Raw genomic sequence first — 22379 nt, forward strand, 5'->3', positions numbered from 1 at the left:
TACTTCCACATCCTTTCAGATCTGATGATAACAAGCAGAATCACTCAAGGAAAGAGAAACAAGAACTACAACTGACTTCCAGCCGCAGCCTTAGATAAAATTCAACTGAAAAGACATTAAATCTCTCGTTACAAACCAGGCAGACTTTATTTCTGTCATTTGTCTATACAGCTCTTTATGAGAAATGTTGATGTTGAGTCTTCAATGTTGGTAATAAAAAATAAAGAGTTCTCAATTGTTTGTGTGTGCTATTTGCAGTTACTCATTTTAAATGGTTGACTTTTAAGGAATTAATTTGATTGATTCTAATTCAATTCTTACACTGTAAAAAAAAATTACATCCCCAAGTCAAAAATTTCAAGTGACCGATAACATCTACATTTTTCAATTAGTCTGACGTATTATTTCTCATTGAGCCAATGTTAACAGACTATTGCAACAAGAATTTCACTTGGGCCAATTGAAAAATTTAGATGTTATCGGTCACTTGAAATTTTTGATTTGGGAGGGTTAGAAATTTTTTACAGTGTATTTGTTAAATTTAATTAATAATATTGCTTGTAACCTGTTGCCACAATTTTATTGAGCAGATTTAGTGCATTATTTTTTACAGTGTATAATCTCTAAAAACAACATTATAAATCATTATTTATAAAACAGATCATTGCATTTAAATTTAAAAGTAAAAGTATTTTGAGTGTAAAAGTTCACAAAAAAAGTCTCAAATGCCTATAAAAAGTGTTTTGAAAATCACCGGTTTCCAAAAGAATCATTAGTATGTGAATCTGTAAAACAAAAGCTGCACAACTGAGATGAAAAAAGTAGTGGCTTATCTTACGTAAAGCACTGAATTCACTGGATTATCCACAAATAGGCATTCATGCATCACATGGTTATTTAAATGACTTCCATAATCTTTTTTGCAGGTGAAAGACAGGATCAATGAGGAAAAAATGAAGCTTTAATCTACTTCTGACTGGATCATGAATACTCGGCATTACATACCAGACTGGAGTCAGAGTCATTTAATAATAAATAAAAGAAAGAAAGAAAAAAAATGTATAATGATATAGTTTACACATACAATGATATACGGTTACTTCGCCCATCTTTAAGTGTGTGTAATGCTCAGAATAATATTAGGTTGAGTGTAGCGTTTGCTCCGGGGACCGTGAGCCCCCAGACAGAAGATTCGACATTATATAACAGACTCATTCATTCATTTTAATTACAGACCTTCGAGCTGTATCTATTCCAACATGAAATAGCAATAAATAAGACTTCTTTGAGAGATGTGTCGCTATGATCTGTTTCCACTATGGCAACACTTTCCAAATTCCAATAATTCAAGTAAAAAAAGCATTGTTTTCACTAACTGCATCTGTCCTAGCGGTGCTCTACCTGCTCGTAAACTTCAGTGGGTTTTTACCCATCAGCAAACACAGGCATTCCCTTTGTCCCATGGTAATCCCGGTCCCATGAGAGGTCAGGCCAAAATCTGCCCCGTCTCTCAATATGACGCGGCACTTAACGAGAGTAATGGCCCATCGTGCCAGTGTCAATGGCTTTGGTCCACTGGAAATTAACTTTAGCTGGGTCAAAGGAAATGTGCCGTCCTGCTGGAAAGAACTGAGCTTTGGAGGTTAACCTATTTCTGGTTCTGCAGTGTGAACATAAAACATCAATGGGAAAATTAGCTTTCTAAAACCCTTTTCCAAACAATATGCAATATGTTTAAAACCATTGTAATCATTTTATACAGATTTTAAATGTATAACAATATCACTGTATCTTTATGTCTGTTAAATTGTGTTAAACCACAATTTTAAAAGCAAATTTATATATATATATATATATATATATATATATATATATATATATATATATATATAGATAGATAGATAGATAGATAGAGATATATATAGAGATAGAGATATATATAGAGATAGAGATAGAGATATATATAGAGAGATATATATATAGAGAGAGATAGAGATAGAGATATAGATATATATATATATATAGATATATAGATAGATATAGATATAGATATATATAGATATAGAAAGAGGAGTTCAGATGCAAATTTGAACTTAAAAGCCTCTAAGTGTCATCTGAAATTTTCTTCTAGAATGATTATTTTTATCAAGCTCGCATATTCAAGTTCAGTAATTTCACTTAAATGCCAATGAAAATTACCTCTTCATTGTCATTTAAGTGAAATTACTTAAATATACAAGCTTTATAAAAATTATCATTCTAGAAGAAAATTTCAGATGACACTTAGAGGCTTTTGCATCTGAACTCTTCATACACACACACACACACACACAGACACACACACACACACACACACACACACACACACACACATATATATAATACAGTTTGGGGTCTGTAAGATTTTTTTATGTTTTTGAAAGAAGTCTCTTCTACTCATTTATTTGATAAAAAAACGATAATATTGTGAAATACTTTTACAGTTTAAAAATAACTTATCTATTTTAATATATTTTAAAGTGTAATTTATTCCTGTGATCAAAGCTGAATGTTCAGCATCATTACTCCAGTCTTCAGTGTCACATGATCCTTCACAAATCATTCTAATATGATGATTTGAGGCTCAAGAAATATTTATTATGATTATTATCAGTGTTGAAAACAGTTCAGCTGCTGCTTCCTGTTTCAGTGGAAGAAACTGTGATACATTTTTGAATTTGATACAATTTTAAACAGTGATACATTTTGCTTCGGGATTCTTTGATGAATAGAAATGTAACATTGTACATGTATGCACTGTCAATTCTGATCAATTTAAATGCATCCTTGCTAAATGAATAGTATTAATTTCTTTAAAAAAAATAAAAAAGGCACAATATTAAACTGCACATTCAAAACACTATTCTTCTTCCTATCTCGCATGCTTTCCTATTTCCTCAAGGAAATACAAATGTTTAAAGTTACAGGCATCAAACAGCTCTTCAAGCTATTTATTGAGAGCTTTTCAGTGTGTGTAGTTGATTATCATCCGGCACAAGAGTGTGTTCTCTGCTAGACTTGCCGGGGTATTGTTGTGTAAGCGGCCGGAGGCCTGGAAAAACAGCGGTCAACTCTTGCATAATGCACATTCTTCAAGTCTCAAGCAGACTTTTCAAGAATTAGTCGAAACATTATCTTACGCTTTAACCTTCTCTGCTCATGCTGACACTTTCAGGAAATTACTTGACTAGAAAAAATGATAATTTTTTAGACAGTGATAAAAATAACACACACGACAACACCGCGGACCACATCTACAACTGATACCAGCCTTTGGCAAGATCATCCGTGAGAAGCAGATCGCCATCTGAGGCTGGAGACGCTCGAGGTCTCGTCAGACGGAACTAAGAATATCTCACGCACTTTTATTTTTTGGCAATAACAAAAATATATGATTAAATCTGCAGCCTAACACACATCTGAAATTTCAACGTGTTTTTGTCCTGTCTGATAAAGTTCAAAGGTACTAAACCGTTTAAAGGTTTGGGGTCAGAAAGATTTTTAAAGTCTCTTCTGCTCACCAAGGCTGCATTTAATTGATAAAAAAAAAATACAGAAAAACTGTGAAATATTATTACAAATTAAAATAGTTGTTTTCCATGTGATATATATATAGTAAAGTGTAATTTATTCCTGTGATCAAAGCTGAATTGTCAGCATCATTACTCCAGTCTTCAGTGTCACATGATCCTTCAGAAATCACTCTAATATGATGATTTGATGCTCAAGAAACATTTATGATTATTATCAGTGTTGAAAACAGTTTTGCTGCTTCATATGTTTAGTGTTAAATATTTTTTTCCCAGGATTCTTTGATGAATGGAAAGTTCATTTATTTGACATAGAATCATTTGTAACATTATAAATGTCACTTTTGATAAAGTTAATGCAGCCTTGCTTCTTCTTAATGAACTCTCACTATAGGGGCAGTAAACAAACACTCAGAATACATTATAAACAAACACTCAGAATACATTATATATTATATTATAGTAGACATTTTTGAAGGACTTTGAAAAGCATGACATTTTCCATGTCTGCGCTCTTTGACGTCACAGTTGAGGATAGCCACCACCAGTGAAAGATGTGGGACTTTGTGTGTTCCTCATCAGCCAATCAGTGTCGTCATGTCGTCATTACTCCTGCGGCTCTAGAGTGGTTGGTCACATGACATTTGGTTTGCACAGAACTGTTCGACGGGCCTGTAAAACTCCCCTTTCCAAGCAAGAGAAACCAGCAGAAACAAACAGGACTAATTTAATAAAAGTTTAGTTTCAGATCTTGAAGGAAAATCCCTGGCTTCACGTAGCCTTAGCTGAGTCCTAATGCCAAACGTTCTCAGGAAAAGCCGAACCGCATGACTAAATATAATCTGCCTGATCTGAGACGAGGTCAGACATGCGTTGACCTTTAGGTGTGGCCGGTTTGTGTTCTGAAGTCGTGTCTTTGAGGCCAGGCGTCCTTCCCGAGGATTTCCTTACGGCGTAAGGGACGCCCCCTCACATCCCAGCGCTAGAAAAACAATGCTGTAAAAACCCCTCAGTGTCTGAACAGCCGCTTCATTATTTCCGTTAAAAAGTCTATTTCTGGCCAGTTACGTAATGACCGCCTTTTTCCAGGCCTGCTGGGATCAGGTCAGCCGTTTCATTGTTTTAATGCACACAGTTTGATTACGGTTCACATGAATGCCGACATTCCTCATCAAATCTCATTACTCTGATAAAGTCCCCCTGTAGTTAATAATTGTATCCCTTAAAACTCATCTTTAATCACCAAAGTGACATATTTAAACGTTTTTTTTCCTTGAAAAAAGATTCTTCATGCCATAAAATATCTTGACTGTAACTCGACACGCTTGCCTCATTTAGTATGCGCTGTTCTATGCATATGCAAATGAGCCCCGCCTCCACTCACTCACTCAGCTCAGAGATCCACTGGTTGACGATCACACGTTGATCTGATTGGTTACAAGGTAGTTTGTGACGTCAGAAACACCAGCGATTTCAAAGTGTGTTTTTGAGACTGTCTTTGGTTCACTGCAGTTTTAAGGAGGAAATACTCAGCGATGGTGTCGACTTATGAACTTACACATGCTTTGTCTTAAAGCGCATTAAAAACACCACATAGACACATAAACAACATTAAAAACTTGAGTTTCACCACAGGAGGACTTTAATAATTTGAATTACATAACATTTAAATGCATTTCCGTAACTTGTTTTCATTCATCCAAAATACACATTTGAGCGTTTATTTTATTACACTTTATCTATTTGAATCTGTAGTCTGTACAATAAAGTTTTCTCCAGCACTGAGTCAGAAATTTCCCTTTTACAAACACCAGACTTTATTACAGTCTATAGTCTGAAGGGTTTGTTCAGATATCATTCGCCTGGTTTATATGAGGAACTGGGCGATAAAACAACAACAAAAATGATCATGATATAATTTTCCTCTTAAGTCATAACCAAAGTTTGATAAGTGTTCGAAATAACGTTTATGGACTATGCAAATAATGCATGAACGTCACACTGGTGGACAATAACTGATAAGCACTGCCTTTTGCATGAGATTCATTAAACGGCAAACGACCAAAAGCGGAACGAAACAGATCTGATCCTCAGCGAACACATTTTGGTTCCAAGAACATTCCTGAACCTTTTAAAGGAAAGTTTTAGCCAGGAAAGTTTTCTTAACGGAAATAGAATGTTTTGGTTTGTAGAACGTTATTCTAACGTTAGTCTAACGTTCCCCAACCCTCTTTTCATCATGTTTATTCCTATACTTGTGCATTCATACATCTTTAATCATAAACAAAACAGTGTTATATGGACGCTTATAATCGGTATTAAACAAACCATATCTTGTATTTATTTATTGTTTAATTAATACAAATAATCCGAGCACATCATCCATTAATTTACATCAGCATCCAAAATCAAGCTGTGTTCACATGTGCATTTCTAAGAGACAAAACATGTAATATTAATGTGTGAAATGTGTCATGTTCTGATGATAAAACAGATTTCTGAAACTTTCACTTATGAGCAATTTGACATTTATTGTGATAATTATCTATAGGCTACTGACATATGACCATTTTTACCGTTCTTTGGCCCCATCGTCCAGCCCTAAACAACATTTTATTCCTAAAAATATGGTGACGATTATTTTATTATTATCTGTTGACAGTATTTTCTGATTTATGAGAAAGATAAATCCAAAAATCCCCTGTGAAAAAAACCCTCTAACTCTCTAACAAAATCATGTTCATTTTGAAACTGCATTTAACCAATGTTCAGATTTCTGTTCTGCAAATATATGCAAATAGCTGCATATTCATTTGATATTTAGAATTTGCATAAATGTAAACAAACATAATGTTTCAGAAAACTGGGGACAGTACAGTGATTTCTATTTGGTAGTGTCTTGCCTTAAAAAAATGTAAAACTCTGATATATTATTCTCTTATTAACCATATAAAAAGAAAATATTAATGCAACGGATTTTTAAAAAAAGCATCAAAGAACAGGTCAGTTACTTTAACGAAAACAAAACAAAATGTGTCCTGTGCGATCATAATTGAAATAATTGTTTCAAATCAAGATTCACAAGCAGTTGTCTATTGTTCTTTGTTCTATTGTGTGTTCACACACACACCTGAAAGTTTCCAAGAGATAAAAGCGCACACGTTAATTGAGGGATTAAAGAGAACGAGGGACAGAGTCATTAAAACAATCCAACGGAGGGATTTTCAGTGTATTTCTGTCTCAAAATTTCCTCTGTGTTTGTCTGATAAGGGAGCGTTCTGCGCTTCCACCTGATTATAAGTCCCTAATGGATTGAAAGCTGTTTTTTTCTGGCTAACTGCACCGTTCTGAACTGCGTGTCCCTGTGAGATATCCACCGGGGAGGCGCTATTTATCCGCTACTCTTCAATATGTCACTTTTTGTGATTACACTGCAGCCCAGATTGTAGTGCTTTACTGAGAAAAAAGGGCTGACATCTGCTGGATTGTAATATACTCAACACATTAATCACAATAACATGACAACATCCGGGTAATATCCGCTTTAAAAGCCTCTCCAGCAATGTGGGCATGAAATACAGTGACCCCGAAAAGTATTTGGACACCTAAGCCACAATTAAAAATGCATTAGATTACAGAATACAGACATTACAAAAGCAGCATGAGCGAGCAAATACTGCACAAGCTTTTCTCAGAACCAACGGCTCTTAACCGACTGCTTGCACAACATGTTTATGCATAAACTATCAAAATAAATGTATCTAGTGAGCTGCCAGTGTTTTAAAGTGCCCCATTATGCTTTTTTTGTGGGGGGGATATTCCTTTTCATGCAGTGTGTAATACAGATGTTTTGTGAATGTTGAAGGTCTGCAAAGTTTCAAAGATCAAAGTGCAGATAAATATTGTTTTTGCCTCCCAAAAGAAATAATCGATTCTGAACTGCTGAAACGAGTCAGTGATTCCAGTCACAAACCTACTAGGTTTGTGACTAATTTGCATAATACCAGCCTATGGCTTTCATTGGCCGCCGCTCTCTTTGCTCCGCCCTCAAACGCTGTACTGTATCTGAGACTGGAAGAGTTTGGTTTGTGTTGTTCATGTCGAGAAGACGCTGTTTTCTGCTGACAAAGCAAATCCACTTTAGGGGCTTTCACACAGGTTAGTAATAGGAACTGAATGGTTTCCTAGGGATGTTTTCCAGGTTGCATTCGCACCACCATATTGAACTTTAAAGTGACGTAAAGAGTCTCTTACGTCTGGCCGCTCTGGTTGTTGTGCAGGACTTTTATTTTGACGCCGCTGAGATCTTCCTTAGTTTGCAGACTGGTATTTCCACTATTAAGTATTGGAACTATAGGACGCCATTGTTACTTTTTGTATCAGTAGGCGCGTTTCCATTACAGCGATTTTTTCTAAATGTCGACAAAAAACTATTGCGAAATGACGGCGTTTCCATTAACCGATGTTATGCGACTAAAACTCGCGATAAGTAAAATCATTCCAAAAACCATGGCAACGGACGTTGATAGGTTTATGTTCTATATCCCAGCCGCCGCACTGGCCATTATTATTAATCAAAGGAGACGTATGTGTGTTATCCAGTCATTAATGGAAGGAATGACCCTTATTATACCTGTGAGCGGCTCATATGAGGAGTTTCTGGGTGTTTCTCCCTCATTTCTTTGAGGTTTAGAATCCATTATTCCTGTAATTCTTTAGTCTTTTATGAATTTAAAGGGTTAGTTCACCCAAAAATGAAAATTCTGTCAGTAATTACTCACCCTCATGTTGTTCCAACCCCGTAAGACCTTCGTTCATCTTCGGAACACAAATTAAGATATTTTTGATTAAATCTGAGAGCTGGATCACTCCTCCATAGGCTTCTAAGGGACTGAAACTTGCTGGCCCAGAAAAGTTATTAAAGAGATTGTTAATATATTCCAAGTGACTACAGTGGCTCAATCTTAAGTATATCAAGCGACGAGAATACTTTTTGTGCGCAAAAAACAACAAAAATAACGACTTTATTCCACTATTCATTTCCTTCTCTGTGGGCCTCGAGTTGGTTCACGTAGTGTTTTTGCACAGCGCTTCTGTGTTGCACGTCACCACGTAGGCTCACTATTGGCCGACGCTGGTCATGTGTGTGATGCTAATTAAACTAATCCTTTAATAAAGAGCTCTGTCTCGTATTCTGTCCAAACACACCGCGTCATCTACGTCAGCTGACTGTAAATGCGCAAAAACTGTTTCCATTGCAGTTTTGCGAAATTTTTTCTTCTTCGAAGTGCCTGAAAAACCTCCTCATGCGAGCGGAAAAACTTTGTTGCGATAAATGGGAGTTTTTGCTAAATTGACGTGTTTCTATCGGGCGTATTTTCAATTTTCAATTTCAAATTGCGCAATTTGAAGGGTAATGGACGCGGCTACTGTGTCAAGCGCTGAGGAAATTCATTATCTGAAATTCAAATAATGGGCATTTGGTTAGTAGGCGCTCGACCAATCAACAACAGACTGGGGCATCTGACCAATCAGAGCAGAGCAGGCTCTCGGAAAGGAGGGGCTTAGAGAGACTGAATCTTTAAACTAACCGTTTAAAACTGTGAGAAAAGAGCTGATTCTGCAATGTTTATTATGAGAAAATTAAAGTGTTTTTTGGATGCATGTAGATTTATTGAAGAAGACTCCAAAACAAAATCAGAGTTTAAAACAGGTTTTGATTGAACAACTTCACAAAAGGGATCTCAAACGAACTATATCTGAAGACAAAAACTTTCCAAAGTTGTGCACGGTCAAGCAAGATGGAAGACAGAAGCATAACAGAAGCTTAAGGAATCTTTAATCGGTCACTATGGGACACGTCCAGTGAATCATGATCCAACTTTAACCTCCTACACACACACCGACGCTCATAAAACATGTGAAGTGTTCATCTCAGCTCAATAATGGTGGCATGGATTGCTAATTGAGTCCAGCATTACAGAGTAAAGGACTGACAGAGCGGCTATTGCACTTCAAACACGGCCGTCTCTCTCTGCACACAAGAGCTTTCCTGTGAAGAAAGCGTCCAATTAAAGTGTTCCCCGATGAATATGAAAATCAAATCTGAATGCACCATGCTGGACGACTCTTCTTTATCCTCTGAATTGATGCAGGCTTTTAAAATGTATGTCTTTCACTACCCGAATAAGAAAACCCTTTAATCACGGTAAAGAAACGTTTAGGGGTAAATCTCACAAAACCTGTCAAAAACATGTTGTATTATGGGGAAAAGTGTGTGTGTGTGTGTGTGTCTATATATATATATATATATATATATATATACAGTGCTATGCATAAGTTTAGACACCCATGCTAAAGTTGACTAAAAAGAGGAATAAAAAATCATCTTTTGGAAATTGAACTTAATGCCTTAATTTAAAAAATTAGGAAAAATCCAACCTTTAAGGACACCAATTTTCTTTGTGAATGAATAATGTATCGTAAATAAATAAATGTTCTTCCTTAAAATACAGGGTGCATAAGTTTGGACACCCCTATGTTAAATTCCCATAGAGGCAGGCAGATTTTTATTTTTAAAGGCCAGTTACTTCATGGATCCAGGATACTATGCATCCTGATAAAGTTCCCTTGGCCTTTGGAATTAAAATATAATGAAGTAACTGGCCTTTAAAAATAAAAATCTGCCTGCCTCTATGGGAATTTAACATAGGGGTGTCCAAACTTATGCACCCTGTATTTTAAGGAAGAACATTTATTTATTTACGATACATTATTCATTCACAAAGAAAATTGGTGTCCTTAACACTAGAACTGCCATGGCGGTCATTTTGACCGTTTTGAATTTTATATCTGCAATAACTTTGTTGAAAAAATAAATAAAATCCTGCTGGTACCTGACTTTTCCTAAAAGTGTCTGTATTTTCATTTAAAATGCTTTTCATATAAATTACACATAAGGCAAAAAAACAAATGAACATATTTACCTATTTCGGCCATAAACCGTCATATTGACCGCACTGAATTTTGCGGTATTATTATACATAGCCTATACCAATATACACAACAATAAAAAGTGGTAAAAAATACACAAAACATATTCCACAACAAATCATTTAAATGTAATGATATTCAGAACAGAACAATAACAAATAAATAATCCATAAACAAGCCAAAATGAAATCGGTTAGGCTACTTTCAAGCGAAAGTGAAAGTAAGCGCCGTTGGGCTCACGTAACTCTCTAATTAGAATTAAAATGTTTCAACATGCGATGTATTTGGATGGTAAACTATTCTTTATTATAGGCTTTGTACTTCACTCGTGTTCCAAAATCGACGGAAAAAATCATCCTTCACATGCGCAAAATGGTACGAATTGTAGCCTAGGCTACTGACTATATCGAGCAGTAATGAACGGGCTGCGATGTCAAGATTGCAATGGAATTATGGTGTGTGTGTGTGTGTGTGTGTGTATGTGTGTGTGTGTGTGTATGTGTGTGCGTGTGTGTGTTTGTGTGTCGGCGGGCGCGGACGCGATCGAGTGTAAACATGAAAACAGGCTACTCCGTCATTATTATTGATAGATGTATAATTAAACTTGTTTAAATGTACAGTTTGGTGTTGTTTTGTTTTTAAAAGACATCCTAATACAATAAATGCATTAATCTCTCAATTGGGTATTTATCATTAAAGATATAGAGTTTTGAATCTAGCGGTCAAAATGACCGCTTGCGGCAGTTCTAGTAGTTATGGAATTTTGGCACTTCTAGTGTTAAAGGTTGGATTTTTCCTAATTTTTTAAATTAAGGCATTAAGTTCAGTTTCCAAAAGATGATTTTTTATTCCTCTTTTTAGTCAACTTTAGTATGGGTGTCTAAACTTATGCATAGCACTATATATATATATACACACACACACACACACACACTTTTCCCCATGTATATATACACACACACACACACACACACACATATGTACATACACACACACACACACACATTTCCCCATGTATACACACACACACACGTATGTACATACACACACTTTTCCCCATGTACACACACACACACACACACACACACACACACACACACACACTTTTCCCCATGTATACACACACAAACACACACACACACACGTATGTACATACACTTTTCCCCATGTATACACACACACGCTTTTCCCCATGTATATACACACACACACACATATATGTATGTACATACACATCCACTTTCCCCCATGTATATATACACACACACACACACACACACACACACACACTTATAAATATAAATGTACGCTGATGCACAATTTCTTTTTGTTGTTGCTGCTTTTATTATAACATAATAAAGAACCCAACACGTAACCATTGAAAATAATGGGAATTACAAAAAATAATAATTCAAAAAAAAATCTAAATCGTTTCGTACTCATTACAATAATAAGAGCTTAGAGGGAAATGTGCTTAATAACCATGGAAAGAACATGCCAAACTATTATTAAAATGTCAATGTTTCTAAAACTCAGTTTCAATATGCATTCAAAATAATGCATTTTATTATTTCTTTAGATTCTGAGGTGAAATACGACTGTTCTCGTGAGATTCACCCCGAGTTGTGTCCGCAGTCTCGTGTGTTTGCGTAGAATCTTAAAAAATAAAAAATAAAAGTCTAACAAGAACTTTCTGATAAAAAAAGAAAAAACTACTTCAGAAAGATCAGGACATTTATTTTCAGAACATACATGTTTTATTTAAAAGTCACTTGCCGAGGAAAGTGGCCGCACTATCTGCGCATTTACATAAATGTGTCAAATATATAAATAGCAGTTCAAGCTACTGATTTATTCACATATAGCAGAAGGCATTAGTTCAGGGCCCTGAATGTGTGACACCGGCACATATAAAGATCTCTGCTATAGTGATAAATGAAGCAGTCGGTGAACGCTGACCGTTATCTGTCTCGGCGATGCCTATTAGGCCTGGTTTCTATCTAATCCATATCAAGTGGCTTATATAAAGACTGAGACTGAATGACGCCACAAACAATGAATAGACCATGAACGACGTGGCGGACCTAGAACTGAGTTCACTCATTTAACACACAAGTGTTGAGCTCAAAGTGCACATTGACCTTTTTAACGGCACACCACACCTACTGGACACGGCACAGCTTTCATTAACAAAACACGGATAGATGATGGTGATGTTACTTGTGCTGCAACACAGACTGCATGAATAATATGTTTAGGGTCGAAATAATTAGGATGCATTAAACTGATCTAAAGAAAATCCAGCTTTTAATGTTGTTTATATGTCTATGTGGTGTTTTTAATGTGCTTGAACCACGTGTAAATTCATAAGTCGACACCATTGCTGAGTATTTTCTCAGTCTTACATATAATGCCATTTTTGTACATTCTTTAGGGTCTAAATGAAAAGTTTGCAATACACTTTAATTAAAAATTCTCAGTAGTATTGTAAGAAAACACTCATTTTACCTGGTCAAAAACAGCTGTTTTCAGCACGCCGTTTCAGTGCATGTGTCTTTAAATGATAATGAGCTTTGCTCACCCCGCCCCTCTGTTCTGTGCGTACACCGTTTGTAATAATAACACAATAACCATAACACGTTGTTCATTATAAACGTGGGATTATGAATTATATTGAGAACGTCGTACATAGAAAACATGCCGTAATGTACCCTGAGTGTAAACCTTAGCCAAAAACATCAACATGACTGCTGTGTTCGTTATTACACCCAAGAACAGAACACCACAATCGCTTAGACGCCATTCTGCTCCAGCGTATCAACAATGGCGGACTATGATTGACACGAGCGAGGGCGGGTCTGTGTTGAAACGCTGCTGTCAATCAACAATCGTGGGAGGGGCCTTCGACCGTGTGACGTCACACGGTCGAACGGCTCGATTTGAGACAAGGAAAACATATAAGGAGATAAAAAATAAGAAAACTGGATGGATTTTTATCATTATATGATGGTTGTGTACAGGCACTGCCAACACACATTTCAGTACAATCAACTTGTAAAAGTGCATGTACCATTATATGACCCCTTTAAAACTGCAGTGAACCAAAGACAGTCTCAAAAACACGCTTTGAAATCGCTGGTGTTTCTGACGTCACATTTGACATTTGAGCTTGATTTTCATAAAATGCTACTGTTATATTGACGCATGCAAGTTTCTGACCACGCATCAAGCCACAATAACAACTTTGACGACGCAATGTTTATTTTGAAAAACACTAGGTTTCCGCCCAACAGCAACAACATATGCATATAATTTTGTTGTTTTATCAATCACCAACACCATCATACAGTATAGCTACACTCTCAGAAAAAAGGTACAAAAGCTGTTACTGTGGCGGTAGCTTTACAAAAGGTCCACCTTTGTACCTAAAGAGTGCATATAAGTCCCTCAAAGGTACATATTGGTACCAAACGTGTACATATTAGTACCTAAATGGTACATATTAGAACCCTTTTGAAGGGTACCTACTGTCCCAGTGACAGCTTTTGTACCTTTTTTTCTGAGTGTACCTATATTACCTTATTGCGTTCACATTAAATGCAACTGCTTTTAATACAATATCCAGTTTTAATATCCAGCCATTTGAAGCTATGCATGTTTGTGCAATTTTGTTATATTTTAGTGCTCTGTGCCGTAGGACTTTTTCCTTATCAAAAAAAAAGCTTCCGTGAGATTAATATTGTCATGTGTTTCCAGCTGCTGATCTTCTTCATAACTCGACGGAGGAAAAGGCTGACAGACTGACAGTATTTTAAGGGCACAGACTGGTCTGAATCAGCAGAAACAGCCGTTAAAAGTGCCGTTTCAGTCAAATAAAAGAGAATAATGGATCTATGCAACAAAGACAGAGATAATGTGTAAAAACAAACACACGCCTCACAACAACACCTGCGTTTCAGTTAGAGCGTTTTACATGTTTACTTGCGGAAGTGCAAAAATAGCAACTCGTTAAAGTGACAGGGTCGCCCTCAAATTACTCTCAGGTCATTGTTTTAATCTCAAATAAGAGATTTGCACTAATTTCCTCATAACCTTGCACTTAATCTATGCTGTTAAGAGTTTCTAAATTTGGTGTTAATGTAGCTGACGCCCCTGAGAGACCTCCTTTCACTGAGCGAAGTGAGCAAGTCCGTTATTGATGAAACCACATCCTCTGACAGCAATGAAGCAAACACACACACACACACACACACACGCTTATACCAAACGCGGCGGATTAGGACATCAGCAATCCTTCAGCAGAAGTTACTCACGGGCTACACACTCCATCCAGAAACGCCCTGCTTTTTAATTCTTTCTTCAAATGAATCTGGATGAGAATGATTGTGTTTCTCTCTCGTGCTTTTAAAAGCTCGGGTGTCTAATTCTACCTAATTTCTTCTTAAAAGCTACAATGCATCTTAAAAAGTAAAATTGCAATTTATACAGAGAGAAAATTACCATAATAACAGTCTCGCCGGCATTCGCGTGACCTGCAATTACTATTAAATTGACATGATGGATCTTGTTGGAGACGTGGCTTCGCAGTTAATGCATGTGCTGCAATGTATTACACATGCAGAATTATTACTAAAATATCTGAGCTTTAATGAATAGGCAGCGTTTCAACGGTCCAGTCGACTTCCAGTGAGATAGAGATCAGTTGTGAGATCAGGACAATGTCAAACAGCAGGACTGAGATTTACTGAAGAAGTTTGCTGCAAGACTAAAAGGACGTGTCAAAAAGTCCACAGAGGTCATAGTTTATTTCAACCTAATAAAAGATATCTCGACAAAACGAGAGCTTTTCTTGAGCGGTGACATTTATAATGTCACAGAAGTTTTCTATTTCAAATTCAACTGAACTTTCTATTCATCAAAGATTCCTGGGAAAGGAAATGCATCACAGTTTCCACATGAACATAAAGCAGCAGCTCAGCTGATTTCAACACTGATAATAATCATAAATGTTTCTTGAGCATCAAATCCTCATATTAGAATGATTTCTGAAGGATCATGTGACACTGAAGACTGGAGTAATGATGCTGAAAATTCAGCTTTGATCACAGGAATAAATTACACTTTTCTATATATATTCACATAGAAAACAGCTGTTTTAAATAGTAACACAAATTTACAATATTACAGGTTTTACTGCATTTCTGATCAAATAAATGCAGCCTTGATGAACACGAGGATTCCCGACCACAAGGGTTTGAACTTTAGTGTAAATATGATGATATAAAAACAAGCATGACATTTCTCATGTAAAATTTTGAACTTGAAATTTCACGTGTGATTTACGCCTATACGTTTTATCTGGTATAGTGCATCATAGTGGGCGACAACCTTTTTTTTTTCTGGTCATCACATCTGTGACGTCGACCAATAGGAGCACAGCTTTCAAACGTGGCGAAACTAAAGAGACGATGGTATCGGTGCTGATATTACGCGATGGAGGACAGAACCCGGACGCTTGAACGGTAGTGTACTGTACATACTCTAATGTTGTAGTGTCTGTATAAGATTAATAAAGACCCTACCAAAATGTGATAGAACTAAACCGTTCTGACTTAAATGATTTACAAAGGAGAGAGAGACAGTATTGTCAGTGGTGCGTATGTGGTTTGAATCCGGCTTGTGTCATTCATTTCCGGCTCCCTCTTTTCTCCCTGTCATTTCCTTTCTAACCATCCCTATCATTACACCGGGGAAAAGAGCAACACATGACAGGACTTGGAGAGTTTAAACACAACTCTAGACTGAGTCACATGAATCATCATGTGTCGATGATGATGATGACACACACATTAATCTGTAGCTTTGCTTTGGAAGTGTAATCATGTCTGTTGATAAGGGTAACACTTTACAATAAGGTTCATTAGTTAACATGAACTAAGAATGAACAATACTTCTTCAGCATGTATTAATCTTAGTTTAATTAACTAATACGTTATTAAAATCAAAGGTTGTATTAGTTAATGCACTGTGAACTAACATGAACAGACAATGAACAGCTGGATTATTATTAACTAATATTAAATAAAGATAAAAAAATATTGTAACAAATGTATCACTCATTGTTAGTTCATGTTAGTTAATACATTAACTAATGTTAACTAATGAACCTTATTGTAAAGTGTTACCGGATTTTCATTTAGACTAATAAATATGACATTTCACTGGCCTGACTTATGACATATCAAATGCTCATGATATATTTCACAATGATTTTGCGTGTTATAGAGTAGGTCAATTCAATTCTGTGAATCAGTTCAAATTCCATCTGATTCAGTGATTCATTTTTTAACAATTGTTTTAATACATGGATCAATGTGACATTTTACACGCATTCAAATGTTGTAAAGATTCCCTGTTACTCATACCGGTGTGCTTTTAATGATGAATATTCTTCCATGTGTTCATTTAACTTCTAACCTTCTTTTAATTTCATTCCATTTATTTCATATTTATTGTCCGGTTTTAATTCTTAAGCCTTTTAAAATGAGATAGGAAGCAGGAAATGTGGAGAAAGAGGAGAAACTCCTCAGTTCACACACACAGGAACTTGCAGGAGAGAGATATAGTCTACACTTTGTTCTGTTGATCGTGAAAGGCTATTGTTGAGGCTAAAGATCAGTCAGAGATTTCCTGGACTCGAGAAGACAGAGATATCAATATCTTCACCATCTACAGTCTCTGCTGGAGCGAAGATCAAGTCAAGTCACCTTCATTTATACAGCGCTTTAACAATATGAATTGTTTCAAACGCAGCTTTACGGTGATAATAGGAAATTACAGTAACAGAGATTGTTTTGGCTTTACAGCAGGCGTGTATAGGCGTTCTTTACAAATCGACCCTCAACAATCTACTTGTCTGGCCTTAAAAATGTATAATACAGAATTATTTATCGCATCCGCTTTAGATCTCAGTGCCAACCGTGACAAACGAGCAAAGGATTCAATACTATTTGTTTACAGATATACTGTATATGTGCGTCTCTCTTGCCTCCCCTGAGCCCATTGAGTTTTAAAGTCTCCCCTAATTGTATCCCTTAAAACTCATCATATATTTAAATGTTTTTCCTTGAAAATAACTTTCTTCATGCCCATAAAATAATATAACTCGACACCCTCGCCTCATTTAGTATGCGCGGTTCTATGAATATGCAAACGAGCCCCGCCTCCACTCACTCACTCAGCTCAGAGATCCACTGGTTGACGATCACACGTTGATCTGATTGGTTACAAGGTAGTTTGTGACGTCAGAAACACCAGCGATTTCAAAGCGTGTGTTTGAGACTGTCTTTGGTTCACTGCAGTTTTAAGGAGGAAATACTCAGCAATGGTGTCGACTTATGAATTTACACATGGCTTGTCTTAAAGCATATTAAAAACACCACATGGACACATAAACAACATTAAAAACTTGAGTTTCACCACAGGAGGACTTTAGCCTTAGGTTTAGGTTTAGTGGGGGGTAATTGAGAATGAATGGGGGAAAGTCACGTGAGAGGAGGCAATGATGCCGTTGATGGAAAGACTAATTAAAAAGTAATTAAACAGCTCATCCACTTAGACATCAGCGCTTTACGTCACGTCAAAATCAAACTTGAAATGGCCTGAAAACCCGACGACTGTGGGGGTTTGAGTGAGTGATCAGCTTGATGAAATGAAAGACACATCTCCGCGTCTGTGACAGTGTTTACTGAGCTTGACTGATGAAAATAATGTGACTAATAAAAAGAACAGCTGAGCGTTAGTTCACAAATAAAATATATTCTTTAAATTGTTACGGCCTTTAGTTATTATTTCGGAATAAATGTAAAAACACTAACTTGAGGAGATTTATACTTCTAATACATTTTAGGTTTAATAAATATAATATTAATTACATAGTGTAGAAATACAAAATAGAATTGTATTTGGTCTTTGTGGAGGAAAATGTGACAAGGGACATAAAGTTACAAACTTTATATATACATATTATATATATATATATATATATATATATATATATATATATATACACATACACACACTGTAACGACTTTGCTTCATTTTAAAACACCACTGCTGTATATAAACTGTACGGGTTAAAAGCATCTACACTCAGCTGAATATCTTCAGGCTAACACAGATGGTTTTTGAGCCAAAACTGCAACGCTGTGAGAGTTTGCTGCAGGGTTTCATGCACAGAAGTGCCTCTGCGGTTCTTTATAACTGAATCAGTGGTTATTATCAGTCTAAATTAAACACGGCTCCGAATCATGGCCTGAATCACTCAAACAACTCTCCGACTCACTGAATCAACTCAAACAACTCTCCGACTCACTGAATCAACTCACTAAACCGCATGTTATTCGTCTTCCTCAAAACGAGTCGAGATGAAAAATTAGATCAAATCAGACCGTTTTTTAAAGTTCAAAATAGTAGAATATGAAGAGTTCCAAAGTTTTGCTGTAATAATAAATGTAGTTCTACACAATTCATCAAAATAAAAAAGTGTGTTCACTGTTGTCAACAAAAGAGAAGCTTTAAAAGCTCCCTGAGGATTTCAGCCCAAATGTAAGCTGAAAGGATTTGTTGCATGAGGTTATTTAAGGTTATTTATTAAGTTATATTGGTATAGTCATTTATCATTTTGCAACTGTACTGTACAGTGTGTGCATCTCTGCAAACAAGCACAGCAAACATGGAGATTTAAATCAACTATTATGAGAGAGAGAAAAAAATGCAATCATTTGTTTTAGGACTGTCATTGTTAAGTAACTTGTTGTTACACCCAAAATAGGCCTCCTGTTGCACAAACAATGTAGTGGCTGGTCTGCTGATGCTCACAGAAAGACGATCGCGTCTCTGTGGTTCACCTGAGAGCTCATGAACCACATGTGGAGCTGAGAAACAAATGAGAAATCTTTCCACAGGAAACACTGTAGTTGGGTACAGACACTAAAAAGCAATGCAAAGTGAAACAAATTTAGCAGAGAGAAAGCATTTCCTCTTCCCCGTCTGAACTCTCCTCTAAACAAGCTGTGCGACATTTGTCACATTCTTGCCTTCAGCGCCGAACTTTGACCTCAGATGGCACGAATGCGAATGTTACTGAGCCACCAAAACTAAATCAGAGATAATTAAGAGGCTGTTTTAAACAGTGACTGACCGCTTCTGACTTTATGACCTACATGTAAATGTCATGTGTCCGTCTGTTTGGGTACGGGTTCAAATCTTTATCTTTAGATGGATCTGACAAAATGGCATTGTGAGCCACAACAGTCAGCATGGGGAAGTAGAGCAATATTTCCTGTCACAGCTTTCTACAGTAAAACGGTCAACAATTTCCCAATAACTTGTTCTACAAACTCACTGGGAGATTCCCTGAAATGAATTCATCCCAGCCTTTAAATGCACCGCAGTTATTTTAACGCATTTAAAGCAGTAGTTGCCTTGAGGAAGAAGTGCCAATGCAAAAACAATCTGAAATAAAAAAAACATTATTAAATACTTGAAGCCCTAAAGGGGATTTTTACACGTAATCAACACACTAAATGTGTGTAAAAAAAAAAAAAAAAAAGAAGAAGTGTGTTGTCCTTGAACATTATGGGCTTGTGTTCAATATTACCATCATTATCAGAACTCAACAAGTCTGGAACGGCACTGGCATTAAACATTGGCAGAAAATTTCGACATTCATTACTAGCACATAGTTACTAGTTATGTTGTCACTAGTACATCCTAAGATATTGGTGACCAATTGCTAATGTTTGCCACTGAATTCTGTGAGGATCTGTGGTTCAGAAATGGCATATTCTGATTGTTGCATTGGTAGTAACGATGACATGTAAAAAAGGCATTTTAGCTAGAAGTGAGATAAGAAATGATGGCATAGATAGTAGTAATACCTCATAAACAAGTAGATACCAGTAGTTATGTTACCAGTAACTGAGAAATAATGAGCTGTTGCAAGTAAAACTGGATTGTAAGCAACAACTAGATTACACAGTAATCAGAAGTGAATAGTTAACATATGAACCACGGATCCCTGCGAAGATTAAGCCACTATTGGGTCGCTTAACTAGTCATTTAAAACACGCAGATGCTAGGGATGTATGTAAAGGAGCGCACGTGACTTCATCTGACTGATGTCCATCATGAAATCAATCACGAAACGCTTCAAAAGAACACATGATCGTGTGTGTGTGTGTGTAAACAGCGATGATATGTTCACAGTGATTTCTGTGCATCCATAAACCCCCAAACCTGTGGATGATGCGTGTGTTTGTGTGTGTATCAGGGCGAGGTTTGACACCAGACGAGCGTGCAAATGAGTAAAACGCAGATGCATTGATCGCTTACCTTTATAATACTGGTCTTCCGTGGTATTCCAGTTTTGCCGTTGGCCGTGTCGAGCCCCTGGTTCTCGGGTGCACACGGTCCACAGTCCCCGTTGGAGACCGACACCTCGCTCGCAGCTCTGCCGTCCTCCTCATCGCAAGGCTGGGTTGGTTTCCCGCCTCCACTCGGTGATGAGACCCCGCAGTTCTCAGCGACAAACTCCGCCATGAGCCCCGTGTAACACACACAACCGTACAGTATTAGCTGTCGGTTCGAGTATCGAGCGAGTGAAGCTCCTCAAGAGACGTTAGAGAGAAAGCAGGAGCCATCGCAGGTTGAGTTCTCGTCCGTGTTTCTGTTTCATCTGTCGGCTTCGATACATTGTAACCGCGCGCAAGAAACAGCGTTCGAATGTTTCAGTGTTACAATGTTGCGAGTGTCATTGTTGAGGTCTGACAGATACTGCCATCTGCTGAACTCACTTCACATCGGTAAAACACAACACCGCAACTCCCAAACACACCGCGCTCGATAAATCCAGCATCAGATAAAGCTTTACATGGAAGTGCACACAGTACATGTCAGGACACATGATGCAGGGAGACTGGGGCAAGTTGTCACACGAAAAAAAAAAATCCCTTTCCTCTTTACCTCAGTGAGTGACTGTAAGGTCTGAGTCAAAACTTAATACACAATTACTCAAACCTACCTTAGAGTTTTTTTTATATATATATATTACATTATAATCTGGTCTGTTGATATGGATAAGTCTATTTTACATCAGATGAAAATGTTTTAAAATTTTAGTTGCTTAGTACCAGTACCAACACACACACACACACACACACACACACACACACAAACACACACACACACACACACACACACACACACACCTCCTACACAAATGCTAGAGATGCAAATTAAAGTGATAGTTCACCCAAAAATGAAAATCAGCCCACGATTTACTCTCCCTGAAGCCATTCTAGATGTTTATGACATTCTTCTTTCAAACAAATACAATCTGAGTTATATTTAAAAAAAAAATAGTCTGGCTCTTCCAAGCTTTATAATGGCAGTGAATTGCTGTTTCTGTTTTGAAGTCCATAAAAGTGCATCTATCCATTATAAAAGTAATACATACAGCTCCGGGGGGGTTAATAAAGGCCTTCTGAAGTTAAGTCATCAGTCATGCATTTGTGTAAGGAAAATACCCATATTTAAAACTTTATAAACTATAATTAATAGCTTTATCTATTTACGGTGGAAGAGTATTTTCCATTAATCTGTCGCCATCAAGTGGATATAAAGTATTCATACAATTCATAAAGGATGTTTATTTTTGATTTAAGGCTGTCTGAAACAGTAGGCCACATCTGCCATATTCATTGGCCTCAGGTGGATTTGCTAATTATTAGTATTGACAGTGACACTCCAGACTAC

General features: G+C 36.8%; 1 protein-coding gene across 1 annotated transcript in view; it reads right to left on the bottom strand.

Moving 5' to 3' along the window:
- Positions 1–21460, bottom strand: part of plcl2 (phospholipase C like 2) — a 56899-nt gene extending 35439 nt beyond the window's left edge. The window contains exon 1 of the mRNA XM_084385484.1: positions 20958–21460. Coding sequence (XP_084241610.1) covers positions 20958–21164 — 207 coding nt within the window. The 5' untranslated portion in view covers positions 21165–21460. The remainder of the gene's footprint in view (positions 1–20957) is intronic.
- Between the last annotated feature and the right edge of the window lie 919 nt (positions 21461–22379).

Source organism: Rutilus rutilus (genome assembly GCF_951802725.1).
Source record: "Rutilus rutilus genome assembly, chromosome: 17".
NCBI lineage: Eukaryota > Metazoa > Chordata > Actinopteri > Cypriniformes > Leuciscidae > Rutilus > Rutilus rutilus.